Genomic DNA, 18,341 nt, shown 5'->3' with positions numbered 1-18,341 from the left:
GCACTCTGAAATTTAAATATATTAATGTACCAATTTTCTCCTAATATGGTATAATTAAAAGATTTATATGGATACATTGTTGCTTCAACAAATGACATTACCACACGGAGATATTAGTTGATGAGATTTGTGTCCTAGTAAAAACAAATTAAGCGATTTAGCTTATTGTTTGATCTAATATACTATACGTATATTCCTCAAGTTGTGTGTGCATCGGTGCATGTTAATGCAATTTGACGAATGGAGACATAAAGAGACAACCCAATGCCGATTCGTAGAATACGATCGACTCTCGTGTAATTTTATATCCTCTATATATGTTTATAGATAATTGAGTAATTGGATTCATTATAACCAATAATAATAAATTCTTGCAGAAGCATTAATGAAGATTTGATTAGGAAGAGAAAATTAAATGAGAAGATCCTTAAAACCCAACAAGTGGGGTGAGAACGTTACGTCGTATGGGGGGGATGCATCCATAACATGCATTTGGACCCACCTCTCTTCTTAATATTTCAATGTTTTTTTTGTATACTGTTTATTCGATATTTAGATTTAAAATAAGGTAATTCAATCATCTCTTTCAAACTATTATTTCAATATATGAAACATATATGTAACAAATATTCGAGTAAATTAATATGATAAGTGAATATATCATAAGATTATTATATATCATGCCACATGCGGAAAATGTGATATGTAGGAGTGATAGGAACTCGAGGTGTGGACATTGGATTATTATTGATCACCATTTCTATATTATTTTTCTAGTGTAACAATTTGTTTAGGTGAATTAACTTTCTTACACTAGTTGATTGATCTAATTGCAAGAGCGGAAAATAATGGCGACAATCTTTTATATACTGGATATAATCTGACTAATTTGAAGGATAAGATGAAATAAGTACATCAGATTAGACCGACAGTAACAAATACTGACAACGATTTAATATGCATTTTTATCTCATGAAAATGTACGATATTGAGATAAATCTAGACATCAATACGTAAATTAAAGTGGAAAATATGTTGGCTGCTTGTTGCTAAGAAAATTAAAAAGATAAAAATAACTGGAGATGGGGACATTCGCGCACATGGAAGCATGGACACATTTGTACACTACAAAAATAAATGTTTTGGTGTGGTACGCCGTATTACATTATTTTCGTTTCGTATAAACCACTACTTATTTTATGATTTCTCCAGTGAACAAAAAGCATCTTCAGTTAATCTTAACTGCGACTGGTGAGAGAACCTTTATACTATAGTTTTAAAATGTTTATAGTATTGAATTGACTATACAATTTTTAATTACGTACATTATTTTAATTGCCTTTTTTCCCAGCTACCCATGTGGTGGGTTTTGTTTATTGTTGTTTAAACATAAATTCTCCCACTTCCGTGCGCCGAAATTAGTTTATACGTAAACGACAAAGTGTAATACAATAATGACTGTATTTTATGTTTTGTTATATACATTTATAAGGTTTTGACCCTCAAGCGGCAGCTGTGGCTAATGGCCCTTGTTTGTACGAGCACGAACTATCTATCTTGAAGTATTTTTATATAATCTATTGTTAAAAAGCACTTTAATCCTTTTTCCCTAAAATCCAAAAGACAACCTGTTCGGTTTTGTTCGGTTAATTATACTGCGTTAGTTTGTAAACTCTTGCCATGTTAATAATTTCAAATACCCGTAACCCTAATCTCTAAGATGAGCCATCATATGTTCTAAAATCCTCGTTAGCTTGATTTGTCGAATTCCATCTCATATCTTATCATGTTGTCATGATTCAACTCACAATAACTGACATTGTTTAGTTGGAGGTATATATAAAAACACCTATGGTACTGATGTGAAAGAAAATTAGAAATGCATGTTTTGACTTTTGAGTAATTCTTTATTCTACTATTATGTAAAAGTATACCTTCTGTTGATATATATATATATATATATATGTAACAATAATAAATTTCTTCCAATATAAATATATAATGAGGCATAAGTTTCTTTTTTTCTCTAACATATCAGTCACGCCTGTAAGCATGAGTTATTCGAAGAAAGTCGTCTTTGATGTAACGATATCGTTTTAACAATTTGTTTATTTTTGGTAACAAATATAACAGTTTGTTTGCAGTTAAAATATTTGGTAGCTTTCAGATATATATGCTGTAGATTTATTTATCAATCTATAGATTTGATTTTCTATTATAGGTGAATACAAAGTAGACTTGCCAGCAAAAAATACATGAGTGTCTAAACTTTTACGTGCATATTATTAGTAAATATGTAAGCATTTCTTACTATTTTTAGTTGTATTCTCTCAAGTTACGTTCCAGAAAAGCTCAACCATAAATCTAATTATAAAGGTTAAGTAAAAAAAATATTTAAATTAAAGTAAACCTAACAAATTTTATAGAAATGTAGCAGTTACTAATTTACTATTATGTATATTCTTCAAACTTTTTTCCTCTCAACATATTTTAGATACTTAATTTTCTAATATTCTGAGTAAATCTGAATGAAATATAATACTCCTTAGATCTGCTATCAACTTATACTTAAATGTACTATTAATTTTAAAAGTACATAATAGCCAAATATACTTTTTTCTTCTTCAAAGTCCATTGATGATTTTATTGTGGTTTCATGTGGTGCATATGATAACAACGATCATTGATCATCTGTTTTGGATAATTGAGTACGTTTCTCTTGGATAATAGTTTTGTAGTCAATATATGATTTAGGGGGTTATTGGTTTGAGAGTTAAATAGTTATTTAATGACTTTAAAAGTTATATAAAATATGTTGTTATTTAATTAAGTTTTTTTTAAGCAAACTCGTGTTGGGCCTTTTCATATTCATCCTTCACATATAAAGCAGTTGCCTGTGCTTTTTTTGCATCTACAAAGGCGACACAACGTCCCCCAAAACCTGCACCATTGAACGGAGCACCATATACAGTAACTCAATTTTTTTTTGTTTGACATCCTACACCAAAACTCAATTAAGGGGGAGTGTTAAACATAATTGAGTTTTGTATAACATAAAGTTAAGTACGTTAAGAGTCATGATTTATATGTTGTGTCTTATGAAGAGTCATGTCTTTTCTTATTACACAACACAATGTCTGTAATACAATTCAGTTTCTCATATCAATAAAGTTGTGTGTTTGATTAAAGAGAGAATCGTTTATTATTATGTTCTTTACTCTATCTCTCATACTCTGTTTTTTTTTGTTGATAAAAGCCAAAACCAACGAGTATGACTTTGGCATTAGGGTTCTGGAGATTTTAACCTCCCACCATGTCTTCCTTGTCTCTTTCTCTTTATATTTTTTTATCTATTTTTTGACAAAAGAGTTGAATAATCAAGAAAATATTGTCCAATATTTTTTGAGAAAGTTTGCAAGATTTTATGAAAGATTTTACAAGATTAGGAAATACAAATCAGCAAGATTTTAAAAAACTTTCTAAACAATCTGTTAGAATCCTTTATTTTGCAAGATTATACTTTTATATGATTTTATTTAAAGTCATTAAAATTCTCATTAAATCCCAAACCAATATCTCCCCCTAACAAAATAACAAAATAGTTCACTTAGATCTATATATAAAGTCCAATCCCAATTAGCATAATTACATTTTTGGGTGATTTATAAAAAATTTAAAGAATCATACAAACGTTCGACAGAACCAATAATTAGCCGAATTCGTGTGTCCACCTGTGGTTGATATGAACCACTAAGCTATATGTCTGCCTACACTTTCAGGTCAATGCTAAAAATCTCATCAGGTTAATTGCTTTTAACATATGAACACTTTGACAATAAACCAAACAAGAACATGCATACAAAGAGAGAAAGTGCCTCTAAATATGATCCTAATCAAATCCAAAGGTGATGTTTGAAGTCTTTTCCAAAGACTGGTCGTCTTATCCAACACTAGCACATGCTCTTATTTCCCTACCACCTCTTTTTTATTCAAAAGCGACACTTCTTTTATTCAAATTAACAGTAATCAATCCTTTACAAAAAAATACCAATGACACTATTTTTCTTTATTTTTTGTTTCCATGATCGATAATAGATTCATTAGCATAATCATTATACATATGAACAATAATCAACCACTAATTAATAATATTCACACGTCTAATCCGTCATATCTTGTATCACAAAACCTTTGTGCACCATCCAATGTATTAAGAAGATAAAAACATACTAAAAATCATACTCCTCTTAAAAGAATCATTTGATTCGTATCTAATCTCTCTTTGAACAAAATCTTTTAACAATTAATTTCCCTGAAATAATAAGTAATCTACCCAATCACACTGATCTTTTATTTCATTAAACCGAAAAGAATCGAGCCAAATTAAATTAAAGGGACCACGGAGGTAAACTCGTAAATATCTCAAAAAACGAGTGGCGTTTTCTTATACCCTTTACTATATAAACCTCGTCCCTCCCAAACTCTCAAAATCCCCTCTGACACTTTCTCTCACTACAACTACAATACAGAGCAGATAAAAAAAAATCAGTTAACCGGAAAAAAAAAACACAAAAGATGGCTGGAGGTCTTGGAAAATGCAGTAAGATCCGCCACATTGTGAGGCTGAGACAGATGCTCCGACGGTGGCGCGACCAAGCGAGGATGTCTGCTTCTTTCAACCGCTGTGTACCGTCAGATGTACCGTCAGGACACGTGGCGATCTACGTTGGAAGCAGTTGCAGGAGATTTGTGGTGCGCGCTACGTACCTGAACCATCCCATCCTAAGGAACCTTCTGGTCCAAGCTGAGGAAGAGTTCGGTTTCGTTAACCAAGGTCCGTTGGTTATCCCTTGTGAAGAATCGGTTTTCGAGGAATCGATTCGGTTTATATCCCGGTCTGATTCGACACGGTCAAGACGGTTTACTTGTCCCGATGATTTTCAGAAGAACTGCCACGTGGTGGGGATTAGAAGCAAGATAGATCTATGGATCGAATCTCGGCCGTTACTTCACGGCGTCTCCGACAACAAAGCCGTCTGGTGATTTTTTAACGGATCACTTTTGACGACGTCGTACAGAAGAGTAAATAACAAATAAAACGAGAGCCGGTTCGGACCCGGTTCGACTTGGAACGAGTAATGTTAATCGAAGCCAATTTTGAAATAATAATCGTCATTGACTCGGGTTCGTTGTGGTTTTTTTTCTTCTTCTATTTATTTATTGGTGAGGCGGCGGAGTTGTATTTGTGGTGGCTCGGAGATGGCCGTGAAAGGTGGGTGAGTCATTCTACCGAGTCGTCCCGGGTTCGAGTGTGATTTTAAATTGGTTGTATATTCTGCGATTTTCATTTAAATTGTAGTAATTAATCATTATTATTGTTGGAGAAATTTTCAATATTCTAACAATCAACAACGTGTATATTCTATTGCACTCGTACTTCAAAAAGAAATGAGCTAATGATCATAAGATTCATAACTATCATAATTTAATTGATATATAAATTGATTTGTCATAATCAGTTCCTACGAAGTATTTTAATGAGTATTTTAAACCCGTTAAACTTTAACATCATATATATATTATATATACTCTTTACTGTTTTCTAGTACACAGAAAAGAGTTGGAATCTGTTATATATTTTTTATGTAGTTGAATTCATGTGTTGTTGTCAAAAAAAAAAAGAATTCATGTGAATAGATTAATACTTTAGGTGATATGTTCAATAATAAACCATATAGTATAAAGTTTTTTTTTTCTTTTTAACATCCCCATGCAGTATAAAGTTATTTTCTAATTAACTAGTGTGAATTTTAAATCTATAATATTTACTTCTTCTTTTGATTCAATTTTTTCTACTGCTTCGGCGAAAGTTGTTTGAAATTGGACCGTAGTGATTGGAAACAGAAGAAAAGGAAAAAAATCCGACCAGGTCATGTGAAGGAAAAGACTATCAGGAAATAGCCACTTTGTTATGTTTTCATTCTCAACAAAAGCTTTTTCTGTCCTTCACGTTCTCCCAACAGTACAACTTACGGTACACAATGTCATCACCTTCACTCTAGTTTTTAGAATGTGTTCATACAGCCTAGATTTTTTTGCTAATTAGATAGTTTAGATTCTTGTCTGATTCATTCTCAGCCCCCACTAGTTTATATGGAAGAAAATTTCTATCTTTATTTATCAGAAAACATTTAAACAATGAACCTGAAAGTTTTATGTAAAAAATCTATTGACTGAGTTAAAACGAAAGTATATATATAGTTCTTGAGAGGAGAAGAACGTTGTATATTGTATTATTTCATTTGCTTTTACCACGTATAATTTTCTATGTAGAGCTAGTTTTAAAGTGTCTAATTAACTTACTCAGTTTTAATTAAGTAAAATATCCAATGTTCTATTTCAATATAGCTATATTAATTTATTATATAGCTCTAACAAATTATTATATTGATCACCGCATTCGGCATGATGTATTCAATGTTAATATTACATAATTGACATCATGATCCTTCTTCTCTAGCATCCACAAATATTGGACATGTTGAACATATGTTGTGCTTCATATTCGACACCACACATAACATTTCAGAAATGAGACGGCATAAAGGACAAATATATGCGCTCACGTTAGTCTAGGAATATTATGCACTAGGTTGAATCTAGGGTTAGTATGAACGAAAACACGAGTTAGGGAAGCGAAACTACGCCATGAGGACTGGATCTACCACACATTAGCTATAAACGATGAATACTATGTTTGAAGAGGTGATAAAACAAACAACACTTGAAGAAACCTTTTTACGAGCGAAAGCGAAGTTACTCGATTTAGCTTTGATTAATGATACTTGGCTGAAAATAGATCGATTAATGTGATGATACAATATACTTGACAAGGAAGTCTCGAAATGGTTAAAAGAACAATGTTGGGTTAAAGATAGTTGTAGCCAGGAAGGAGGTCATTAACGAGGAAGATATATGTCCTTTTAGTACAACAATTATTTAGAATTATAATGATGAGAGTCGTGAACACGAGAGAGAGAGAGAGAGAGAGAGAGAGAGAGAGAGAGAGAGAGAGAGAGAAGTTAGAGAGATTCTTTCGAAAGGACAGCGAAGAGAGGCCCAATGAGAGAAGCTTGTTTAGCTTTACCTTTGTACCCTTATCCTTTGGTCATTTCACATTCAGCTACCCCCACACCCTCGTGCATGGCTAATCATTAATCCAATAGTAACTTCAAATAATTCATGACATGCATGGGACAGAATATATAATAGTCAAACAGAGGAATAAGAAGAGAGAAGTAAAAATTAAATAAATCAAAATAGGGTTAACAGCTTAATATATACAACTAGCGGAATTATCACTGATCAAATTCCCAAAATTGATCAATTCTAAAAAAAAATTGCTTTGTCTTTGTCAAATTCTTTCACTTTTTAGTTTTTTATTTGTCGACTTTGGAGGATTTTTCGAAGGCTGGATGTTACGGCCCAAGTCTATTGTGGAAAGACCCATCCACTCAGGCTTAACCAATAATTACGAGCCACCTAAGAGATGATGTAACAACATTTACAAGTTCGATTTGGTGGAGACCCGATTTCCTTTTTATTTATCGAGATTGACGGTGACGCAAGAGGCCCAGTCCAATATGGACATGCTTTGATCCTTCTAATCGTGTAAATATATACTAGATACAGTCATTAGAGTTAAAAAAATCCATATAAATGAACTGTACAAATTCTATTTTATCTTAGTTAATTTGGTGACAATCGCCGTATAAATTTAGTTTATCTGATTCTACCATAGAGAGAATCAGCTATATTTAGTATATGATATTGTTACATTCAATGAAATTTACGGTTGATGTAGTCATGATTATTATTGCATCAAAACATTATAGAGTATGTATATATGACATAACATTATAAATGTATATAAAAACGAAGTGATAACATCTCGTGTGTTTTTTTCCTTGGTATGCTAATTAGTGGATATGTAGCACTTTCGGACTTGGTGGGATTGTGATATCTTTACCGACCCATTCGCATACAACTATTAGGCATTATCACATCTTTATAGGCTTTCTACGTTCACAAAGACAACGTCCTTGGAAAAAGACATCTTTATTTATAAAAAGTCGGTGACCATAAGGAAAAGGAGATTAGTTAAATTCTAGCAAATTATTAATTGTTCATCTTCAAACCCCGTACTAAAGCCTTTTATCATCAATCAAAACAATGAAATCCGTACGGTAATAAATGGATTTTAAGAAATTTGTGACATACTATCACTTTGCGTATAATGCGGAAATAACATTCAATTGGTTAGGAGAAGATAGAAAAAGTAAAAGGAAAATAATTCAAAGAAAGCACTGATATGTATGATTGATAATGATACCTTCATTCTTCCGTAACACTTATCAATAGTTCTTCCTCAATCCTTGGTGGAAAATACTAACTTCACCTACAAAACGGAAAAACTAATATGACTCTCAATACGTGTCAAAATCTTAAACCCATTTATAAGACTAATATATGTGGCAAAGTAATATGCAAACTGAGTTTAATCTCATAATTAAATTAAGCAAACCGAAGAAAAATTCCATCCGTCCATAAAGTACCGTAGTACGGTAAAGAGAAGCAGGGATAACGTAGTAGTAGTAGTTATGTCAAATCATCATATAATAGGGGGAGTGCAATTACACGATACGGTGAATCTTATCGTGATCTTGAAGCCCATGATACAAGTCAAGCTTTAATGGTTTATTATTATCTAAGCCGTCCAAAAATAATTGAAGTTGGCTCCCATCAGCTACCACTCTGTGTTCTAGAGGATTATTAACCCTCTTGTTGTTTTTGTTGGGTTCATGATCATCTAAATAATCTATGTATACGAGATTTCTTAAGCTGTTGTGGGTCACGTTCGCATGTGCTTATCTCTCTCTCTCTCTGACGTTGATTTTGACATCTCCAAAACTTTTTTTTTTTTTTTTCTATTTTCAAAAACCGATTTTATTACCGAAGAGTGGGACGAATTATCAAAGCAAAAAACACACATACTGTAATAAACTTTTGTAGATTCTATGCTTAAAGTATATATTTTTCTCACGATTTGTTACACATTTGTGAAAAAGTGTGTATGGTTATATAAAGAAACCAAACGTAAATGCCATATGGCTAATTAATTTTAAGCGGTTGAACATCAACATCTAGATAGGTTTTAGCTCATTAGGAGTTATGAGTTTATTATAGCTTTTAATTTTGTCTATACCTATAGGTGTAATGAAAATTAATATATCCTCAAATGTATCCATCTATTTATCAGAAGATAGTAAGATACTATACCAGTTACGACCTTTTTTGCTCTACCACCCAACTTTAGGGTCCATATAAAAACTTTTAAGTTTTAACTTAATACAGAAACAGGTATTCTATTTCCAAAATAATAATTCCAAATTTGTTTAATACAGTATGTGTTTATTATTACCTTCCAATCTCGTAATTAATACAAAGTTAACGCTTATACAATTTTTCAACATATACCAGAAGAACCCTATATATAGTTATTATACTGTAACGATCCTGCAACTAACATTCCATCCAGATTCTTTTTTCTTTATCTTTAAGTCATTTCAACAGATTTAACGGCTAAAAACCGCCGATTTGTAAAGAGACACACCAGCTTTGCTTTAAAAGAAGAAAAAATACACTATGGAGTTTTTACAAATTCAAAATATGAAAATAACATTGAATGCATATTACAAGTAAATTTGTGGAGAGAGACAAAACTCTAGAAAGTAACGAACGACCGTGTCTTATTGCTCTCTGTTTTCAAGGACTATGGTACTTTGCTTTTTGAGTCTAAACTATCTCAGCAATGAGGTTTCTTTAAAAAAAAAAAAAAAATTATCAAACTAAAAATACTGTAGTAAAATGGAGTAACCAATTTCACGCCTACTTAAAAATTTATTAAACACCCTCAGTTATTTACAAGTCTTAAAAAAATAGCAGCTTTATTAGCTTCGCCAATTTAACAGAACCTTTTTGGGAATTTGTTTACATTATACTACATGTTGACTCCGCGCAGAGATATTTGACTGAGTACGCGTGACTAGATTTCAATTATCACGTATTCACAACTTGTTTACAACAACAAGATGTAGAAAGAAAATCACATCAAGTAAATAAAAAAAAACCAAAGCCTTAAGCTGATAATAATAAAAGTCTCTCATTCATCAAATATTAAAAAGAAGTCTCTCACAGGGTACAACATTGAACAAACCACACCACCATGAGAGAGTAAATCTGAGAAGAGAACCTAATAGTAATCATTCTCATTTAGGTTTGTTTTTTCTAAGGGTTAGTCTCACTCTAATACAACTACTAAACCCATATTAACCAAAAACATAACTAAGTTTTGCTAAAAACAGAGAAGCATTTACTCAGCAGCTTCCTCTGTTTCCCCTAAAAACATCTCAAATCTCCAAAATATATTAACTAAAAAAACCCTAAAAAAAAAGATATATGTTCATCGGAGCATGGAGGTGGTGAGAGATCGGAAAACGACTTCTTCACAAGGGATAGTGAGACCCATGTCATGATCAAAGCCAAACTCTTCCTCTGCTTGCTGGAGAAGAAGCTGAAACTCGGGTCGGGTCAAAAACGAAATGGGCACAACGTACCTGACCCGATTCTCTCCTACGTAGACGACGAAGTGGCCTTTAGGCACGTCAAGAGGAGATCCGTTTTCGTCTTCACTGTATACATTGCTCTGTTTCTTCCCCAAGCTCGAGCACCTCTTCAAGATTTGCTTAATCATCGCCGTTTGCGTTAGCTTGTTTGCTTTCTTCATCGCCATTTCTCTTCGAAAAGGATCTCTTCAAGATCTTTTCTTTTTTTCAACAATGAAGGATGAGCGTGATTAGAGAACAGAGAGAGTGAGGGAGGGCTCATGGACTTATGGTTGAGGGGTATTTATTGAGGCCTGAGCGAGTGGAAACTCGTCTTTTTTTTTTTTTTTTTTTAAGTTTTTAACGAAAAAAAAGAGAATATACAGGAATTTTTTAAAATTGTACAGTATCTACGAAGATTTATAGTTTTATACACATCCACAACATGTATTATTAGTATGTGTGCATAAATAATTAATTATAAAGAGAGAGAGAGAGAGAGAGGGTGATGGTGATATCGAGGCGTTGAGGAGATTATGATGTGTTTGTTGTTTGAATATGAATTTGCGTGTATGCTACGGGTGACCATATTTGTTGTGCATTTAGATGATAAAAAGTACTACTATTTAATTTGTTGCAGAATTGATGTAATGTAGAAACTCGAAAGCGACCACTTGGGTCATCTGGTTTGGCTCCAAGAGAGAATCTGTTGAATTCATTTTTTTCTTATACAAAACAAAAATAAAAACCAAATGGATGCGTAATTTAGATTAATATATATTCAAAAAAATATAAATTGTGTTTTCAAAGCATGTGAAGACGTGGGGTCCTAAATGAGACGAGTATGTGTGGAATTTGTTAGACGGACGGTTTTGATGCATATTCTCATCTTACTTTCACTTTTTGTGGTTGGAATATATTTGAATATCTAGCTACTGATTTTTTTTCTTCTTTTTGGTACATGCATGCTTGTCGATTATGTTAACTAATTAGGGTTTCAATCTCATCCTTCGAGGTTGATTAGGGTTTTATTCGAATCTGTTGTACTAGTATAGTAGTTGTTCTTTATATTCGTATTTTATCTTTAACTGTCTCCACTTTATGGTTAACGTGGCACATTCTCCCATTTACTTGTCCCATTTATCTTACATCGAGCGTAGGGCTTTTTTTATCCAAGTTGTTATCGAATTATTAACAAGCAAAGCTCACACGTACGAAACACTCAACGTGTTACTTCATGCACGTTGTCAAACAGTAAGATAGAAAATTCAATACTTAATAATCCATAAATTTTGTTACAAAACGTAGCTAACGTTCTTAATTTCAGCATTATCGAATGGAAACTAGATATTAGTGCTTCATATAGTAAAATATGATTGACGCTAGGATATTTTGTACAGTATATCAAAGGTATTTTGCATTAGAACATTTATCTTAGTATATTTTGTTTGTCAAAGTTGCTGGATTTTTTTAGATAATTACAAATCCCTCACTTTTTTTTTTCGGTTTGTCGGATTATGCTGTTTAATATCTGCAATTTGATCACAAAACTCTAAAAAAAATTCCTAATATTTCATAAATGAAGAAAAAGAACGTACAGAAAAGTACCACGATCTTGATTATTGAACCCGTGAATCTAGAAGAATAAAAGAAAAAGACATCAAAGCTGAAACTTCACAAGGATAAAAGGCGCGTTGTTGTACCCAATGAGCCACTAGTGAGTAATATTTCCCAATATTTTATATAGATAGAGAGAGAGAGAACAAGAGAGATTATATAATTAAGAAAAAAAAAAACAATGATAAGTGTTAACGTAACACGTATAACCGAACTTCTGTCCACTTGGGATCCCATATACAGTGAATCTTTCTCTATAGTAGTATTGAAATGCGTCAAACAATAATAGCAAGTATGAACAAAAAAAAAAACAATGAAGCAGAGGGAAGGGGTCGATGTTTCGGACCACAAACCAAAGCCAAGAAAATTGTCGTAACCAAGCGAGGACTCTCCAACTGTCTCAACTGACTCACATGCTCTTCGTGCGTTTCTCTACTTCTATAGTCTACCTCTACAATTCTTATACCTTCTTTGGATTTCAAGATCTACCGGCAAGCGTTTTCTATATGAAATTCTTTTAATATTAAAATAAAGAAAGAAGAGCAACGGAAGAAACTATTCAAAAAAAAAAGGGGAAAAAAAAAGAAACGTTTCTAAGACAAAAAATCACAGATATCACTAATTTATTGATGAACTTATTTTTTAAAAATAAAAATTTAATAAATTTTTTTTTTTGAGCAATCATCGACGTTTCTCCCCACTGGACTTGGTCCAAGTCTCTTTCATTTTTACAAACTTCCATTACCTTTTGCAAGTTAACTTCTTGCGTTCAACTATCACATAGGGAGATTGCTAAACTGAATGTTGTATGTTTTCGAAATCAAATATTAATGTATCATGTCAAATTATAGTATAAATATATTATAACTAATTAAGTAGTCACGTTACCATCTTTGTGAGTTGGTATCGTACGTGGTCCATTTTCAAAAAGTTTATCATTTTTGGGTTTTAAAGCTAAAAGTTAGTCTCATCTAAATTCTAAATCAGCAATGTGTGCAACTGAAAGTTAGATAAATTATTTAACAAGATAACTTTAAAACTTTTGATATAATTAAATATATCGCTCCAAGTTGCATGAGTTCAATAGCTCGATCCCTACCCCGAAATTAAATTTGCAAATTAACTTCTTGCATCCAACTATCACAGATTCACTGAGAGGATAATTTATACACTCACGTGGTTTTCTCTGCCTCCATAACCCCCAAACGAAAATCTTGAAAACTATGCAGCAACAGAAAGATATTGCTAACATCCGAAATGCGCACACAATATATATATATATATATATATATTATGTATAATAATTTATAACACATTATAAATTTGTTAGCGTGTATACAATTCATTTATTACTAAAACAATGTAGAACGTAGAAACGAAAACAACATTTTTTGGATATATCTTGGAAAGAAAATATTGAGACGAAGTGTGAGAGACGAAGACAAAAAATACAGTGGAAGCCGTGACGAGTTTGTTGTTTGTACAATAACAACGATCGAGCCTGATAGATGAATAGTAACCAAAACGGCATCGTGTGGATAAGGCTTAAACAAAGGAAAGGACATTTGTAAATTGGGGAGATAAGGACTTAAAGGTGTCTCGTTCGTACAATGACAGTACTCGAACCGGTTACGGCTTCTCGAATTTAATATCTGCAAATTAATCAAACACATGCACATGCACATGCAAGCCGTATATTTTTTTCTTGGATTTTTTTGATGTGGTGCGTATTCCGTCTTATTCTTCGAATCCATTTCACCGCATATCTACTTATAGTTTTCCTTTTTTTTTTAATAATCACGGCAAGTTTATCTCTTTGAAATGTAAATGAAATATAGATGACAAAAATATCAAAAAAAAAACGACAGTTAAAAAGAAACTAAATAGCTTATAGTTATATTAGTGTCTTTTTCTTTGTAAATACTACCTTAGCACAATTCAACTATCTACATGTTAGAAGGTACTGTTTTGTTACAAATGTTATATGGTATGAAATTATACGGATGAAATAAAATGACTGCGTATGCATCCGTATAGACAAATATTGTTTATATCTACTTTTGCTAAATTTTCTTTGATCTTGCATAAAAATATCCGTATAACATCCATGCAAAACGCACGTATATGTCTAAATGCTATATGATGACAAGTTGTCCAGTTAGTATATAGGTATATTCCACGTATTTTAGTGGTAACTAAGTAGGTATATTCCACGTATTTTAAAAATGCATTGAAACGGGGGGATGACGGAATGAGGTTAAGTCCTAACGAACTGCGAAACCTCATCTTTAGAATGAAACCAAACTCACATGTTCCATCAACGAGATTTGTCACATGAAACCAGAAACTTAAATTGTTTTGCTTTCAATTTTTGTAGAAACTACACTAATGTTGATGGGTCCCTTAACGGCGGAATAGTTGGTAATAGACACAGACTACATAAAGGACCATCATGTTTATTTTTCAAGCGAATTTACAAGACACTACTACCGTTTAATCAATTTTTCAGCCAAATGTCCTATATTTGCTGTCTGATCTTTTCAATAGTTATGTAAACAAGAATTTATCTGCTCGAAAAAATATAAGTTTCTGCCTAACCGAACGATTCTCCTATATTATCAACCACCACCCTATAACTACATACAAATATCCTTTTCTTAATTATAAAAGTAGGTACACACATCATTCGAATCCAATTTTTTGAAAAAACTATATGAACTTCATTTGTTTGTGGGAAAGTAGACACGAGATTGATATGTGGAAATATCTTTTTTTCTGAACTATATCCGGAGAGAGCAGAGTAGGGGTGGACGTTCGGTTTTTCGGTTTGGTTTTTTTGGTTTACGGTTTTTTTGGTTTTATAAAAATGGAACCATAAGGAACCCATATGCAATTCGGTTTGGTTACGGTTCGGTTGTTTCGGTTTACGGTTTTTTCGGTTTTACCAAAAATGTAACCATATAAAAACCATATGTATCACGGTTTGGTTCGGTTTCGGTTTGGTTCCGGTTTTTAACGGTTATGCCATGTTTTAAAAAATTAGATAGTTGATATATAACTAAAAAATAAGCATAAAAATACAACTTAAACATAATTCAAAAAATAGAATCAAAATTTAGTTTTGTAAACCCAAGTTCTTAAATAAAATTTAGACTTTAAAAAGTAAATCCTATTGGAAAAAAAAACCTGCAAAAGAAAACCCAGAAAAAAAAAACCAGAAAAAACTTGCAGTATCTTGTCTACGACTCAATTCTTCATCACTCATCACCCACGGTTATTGGCTTCTTCATGCTGCTTATGAATCTCTGAAAAACAAAACAGAAAATAAATTTACATTGACATCTACAAATATTTATGTAAGATCTAAATCATGAACACATACCTTCGTGTAAAGAATCCATAAATTCAGTTTCTTCTAGCATTTTATGAATGTCAACACACGCATCAGAAGAATAAGATGATGTTTTTAGCCAATTTTGCAATAAAATTAGCGTTTCAACCATAAACGGAGTTATTGTACTCCTATATGGGTCTAAGATGCGATCTCCGGTGCTAAAAACAGATTCCGATGAAACATTAGAAACAGGAAATGCAAGCACATCCCTCGCCACTTCTGCTAATGTCGGGAACTTAATGCTATTACTCTTCCACCATGATAGTATATCAAAGGGTAGCCCAAGAAGGTTAGCTTTCACTGTTTCAACATTTTCCATCATATATATGTTCAACTCATTGGCTACTACTTCATCATTTTTCTTCTGTGACTGCATCAGACTATAGCGAGTAAACATTGTCGAACAAGACTTACGACTATTCTCACAAGAACCCATTGGCTCGACCACACTTCTATCTTGTGACACACTTGAAGATTCATCCATTTTCTTAGTACGGAAGCTACTATAGGTATCAAACAACTTGCCTAACAAATCTGTGACTTTTTTTTTAAACCTTTCTGCAATTGTAGTTCCTTTTCCATACTTATCCTCAAAACAAATTGTCACAAATTCCATTTTGCAGCGTGGATCTAGAACACTCGCAATAATCAACATTTTGTTTATCTTCTCAAGACCATCCCAATACTTATCAAACTTCTCTTTCATAGGAGCTACCATGGTCCTCACATGTCCATCTTCACTGTTTTCCATAGTCGTTAAGTTTGCCTCAATAGTGCAGATCTCATCATAACATGTATTAGACGTCACCTTTGAATAGGCAGAAAATACCAAAGTTGATTGGTAGAAACCCTCCAAGAAACCTACCAATCGAGTAACATCATCCCAATCTACAGATGTCGGCGGTCCTTGTGTTTTCACTCCATTATCTTCTTCTTGGAAATAAGCATCATAAGGTCGATCTTCAAATCCCAGCTTATCAAAGGTAGATCGATACTTGAGAGCGCTATCCAACATTAGATATGTAGAGTTCCACCTTGTTGTACAATCCAGAGGCAAACTACCTCTACTAACTTTCTTGTCTAAGCCCAAACGCATATGAAATGACTGAAATCGTTTATCAGAAGATCTCACATACTTCACTGCATTCCTGATTGCTACGACACTCTTATTTATTCTAGTCAACCCATCTCTCACAATCAAATTCAATATATGAGCAGCACACCTTACATGCATAAAGTCTCCTCCGAGTACTAATGATTCATCTCCTGAAAAGTTAACGTTTTCCTTTAAATGCTTAATACCAGAATCATTTGCAGAAGCGTTATCAACTGTGACTGTAAATATTTTCTGAATACCCCACTCATCCAAACAACTCACTAATTGATTCCCAATTGTCTCTCCTCTATGATTCGAGATAGGCTTAAAACTGATGACCTTTCTATGCAAAAACCAATTCACATCAATGAAATGAGCAGTAACCACCATATAGCTGACACTAGTAGTTGGAGCTGCCATATATTTGTAGCTAGACAAACTCTCTGCTTATACTCACTGAAAAAGCTCATTAACATAGCTTTTTTTTGGTAGTACAGCTCGACAATATCTCTAATTATTGATCTTCGAGAAGGAATATTAAACTGAGGTATAGCTGCATTGCAAAAGTTCCTAAACCCAACCTTTTCAACAAAATTAAATGGCAGCTCATCCAACACAATCATTTTCGCTACTGCACTCCTACAAGCAATTGGACAATATTTCACAGCAGCTAAACCACCTGATTCATTTTCAGCTAAGTGTTTTTGATTTTCAGCTTGAAGAAAATTTTTGTATGCCTTACAAATATTGCAGTGGCTACGCATTGTACTAGTCCCACTAGAAGCTTTCTACTTAAACATAACACTACAAAAGTTACACTTACAACCATCGGGGGGGGGCCTTTGTAAAGCAGCTCCAAACATCTGAACGGTGACCACTTTGTTTTTTTACCGCTGGTGAAGGATCATCATTATCGGTTGCTTTCCTTTTTTCAGTGGGATTAGGATCTTGACTTGAATCTGCCTTCTACGATTTTTTTTTTATAATTGATGATCAGTTGAAAAGTTTATTAATAACATAAAAAAACAGAGAGAACAAAAAAAAACCTTTGGTAATTTGAGTTGCAGAACTTGTAGAGGAGGGAGATGCACGAACTACGTAGGGGAACAAAGACGATGGCCACAAGTAATTATGAATATATATATATATATATATAGGTTAGGGAGTAGAGACCTAGGATTAGAGTTTTGTAATTCTATAGATTACTAAGAGATCAATAACTATAAGTCCAATAAAGAAAAAAAAAATATTGATATTGTTATATAATATAAAATTATAAGTTGGAGAAACTAATTATATCTAATTTATCCTATTTTTAAAAAAAACCAAAAAAACCATTCGGTTTTACGGTTTTACGGTTTTTAACCATACCAAACCTAAACCAAATGCTTAACTAAAATAAAAACCAAACGGAATTTTAGACTTAACCATAACCAAACCAAACTTATTACTTCGGCTCGGTTTTTCGGTTTTCGGTTTTTTTGCCCACCCCTTCAGCTGAGAGTTTTTGTGAACTAAACAGTTGTTAAACTATGAGTTTTATAAATAGATAGATGAATCTAAGCACAAA

General features: G+C 32.7%; 1 protein-coding gene and 1 pseudogene across 2 annotated transcripts; one reads left to right on the top strand and one right to left on the bottom strand.

Moving 5' to 3' along the window:
• The first annotated feature begins 4,501 nt into the window (after nucleotides 1-4,501).
• LOC104751432 (protein SMALL AUXIN UP-REGULATED RNA 12 pseudogene) lies at nucleotides 4,502-5,405 on the top strand (annotated as a pseudogene). Its single transcript, XR_015583753.1, has one exon. The product of XR_015583753.1 is annotated as a protein SMALL AUXIN UP-REGULATED RNA 12 pseudogene (transcript).
• Nucleotides 5,406-10,203: 4,798 nt separating this feature from the next.
• On the bottom strand, nucleotides 10,204-10,985 carry LOC104751431 (protein SMALL AUXIN UP-REGULATED RNA 51). Its single transcript, XM_010473369.3, has one exon. It carries the CDS (start codon nucleotides 10,850-10,852, stop codon nucleotides 10,523-10,525), a length of 330 nt encoding a protein of 109 aa, XP_010471671.1. The 5' UTR covers nucleotides 10,853-10,985; the 3' UTR covers nucleotides 10,204-10,522.
• Between the last annotated feature and the right edge of the window lie 7,356 nt (nucleotides 10,986-18,341).

Source organism: Camelina sativa, chromosome 16 (genome assembly GCF_030686135.1).
Source record: "Camelina sativa cultivar CO46 ecotype springtype chromosome 16, ASM3068613v1".
NCBI classification, from domain to species: Eukaryota; Viridiplantae; Streptophyta; class Magnoliopsida; order Brassicales; family Brassicaceae; genus Camelina; species Camelina sativa.
The sequence above is the reverse complement of the archived record's forward strand: the minus strand, read 5'-3'. Positions and strand labels throughout refer to the sequence as shown.

Coding starts and splice junctions, on each gene's coding strand:
- LOC104751431 (XM_010473369.3), bottom strand. CDS start 10,852: ATGGCGATGAAGAAAGCAAACAAGCTAACGCAAACGGCGATGATTAAG.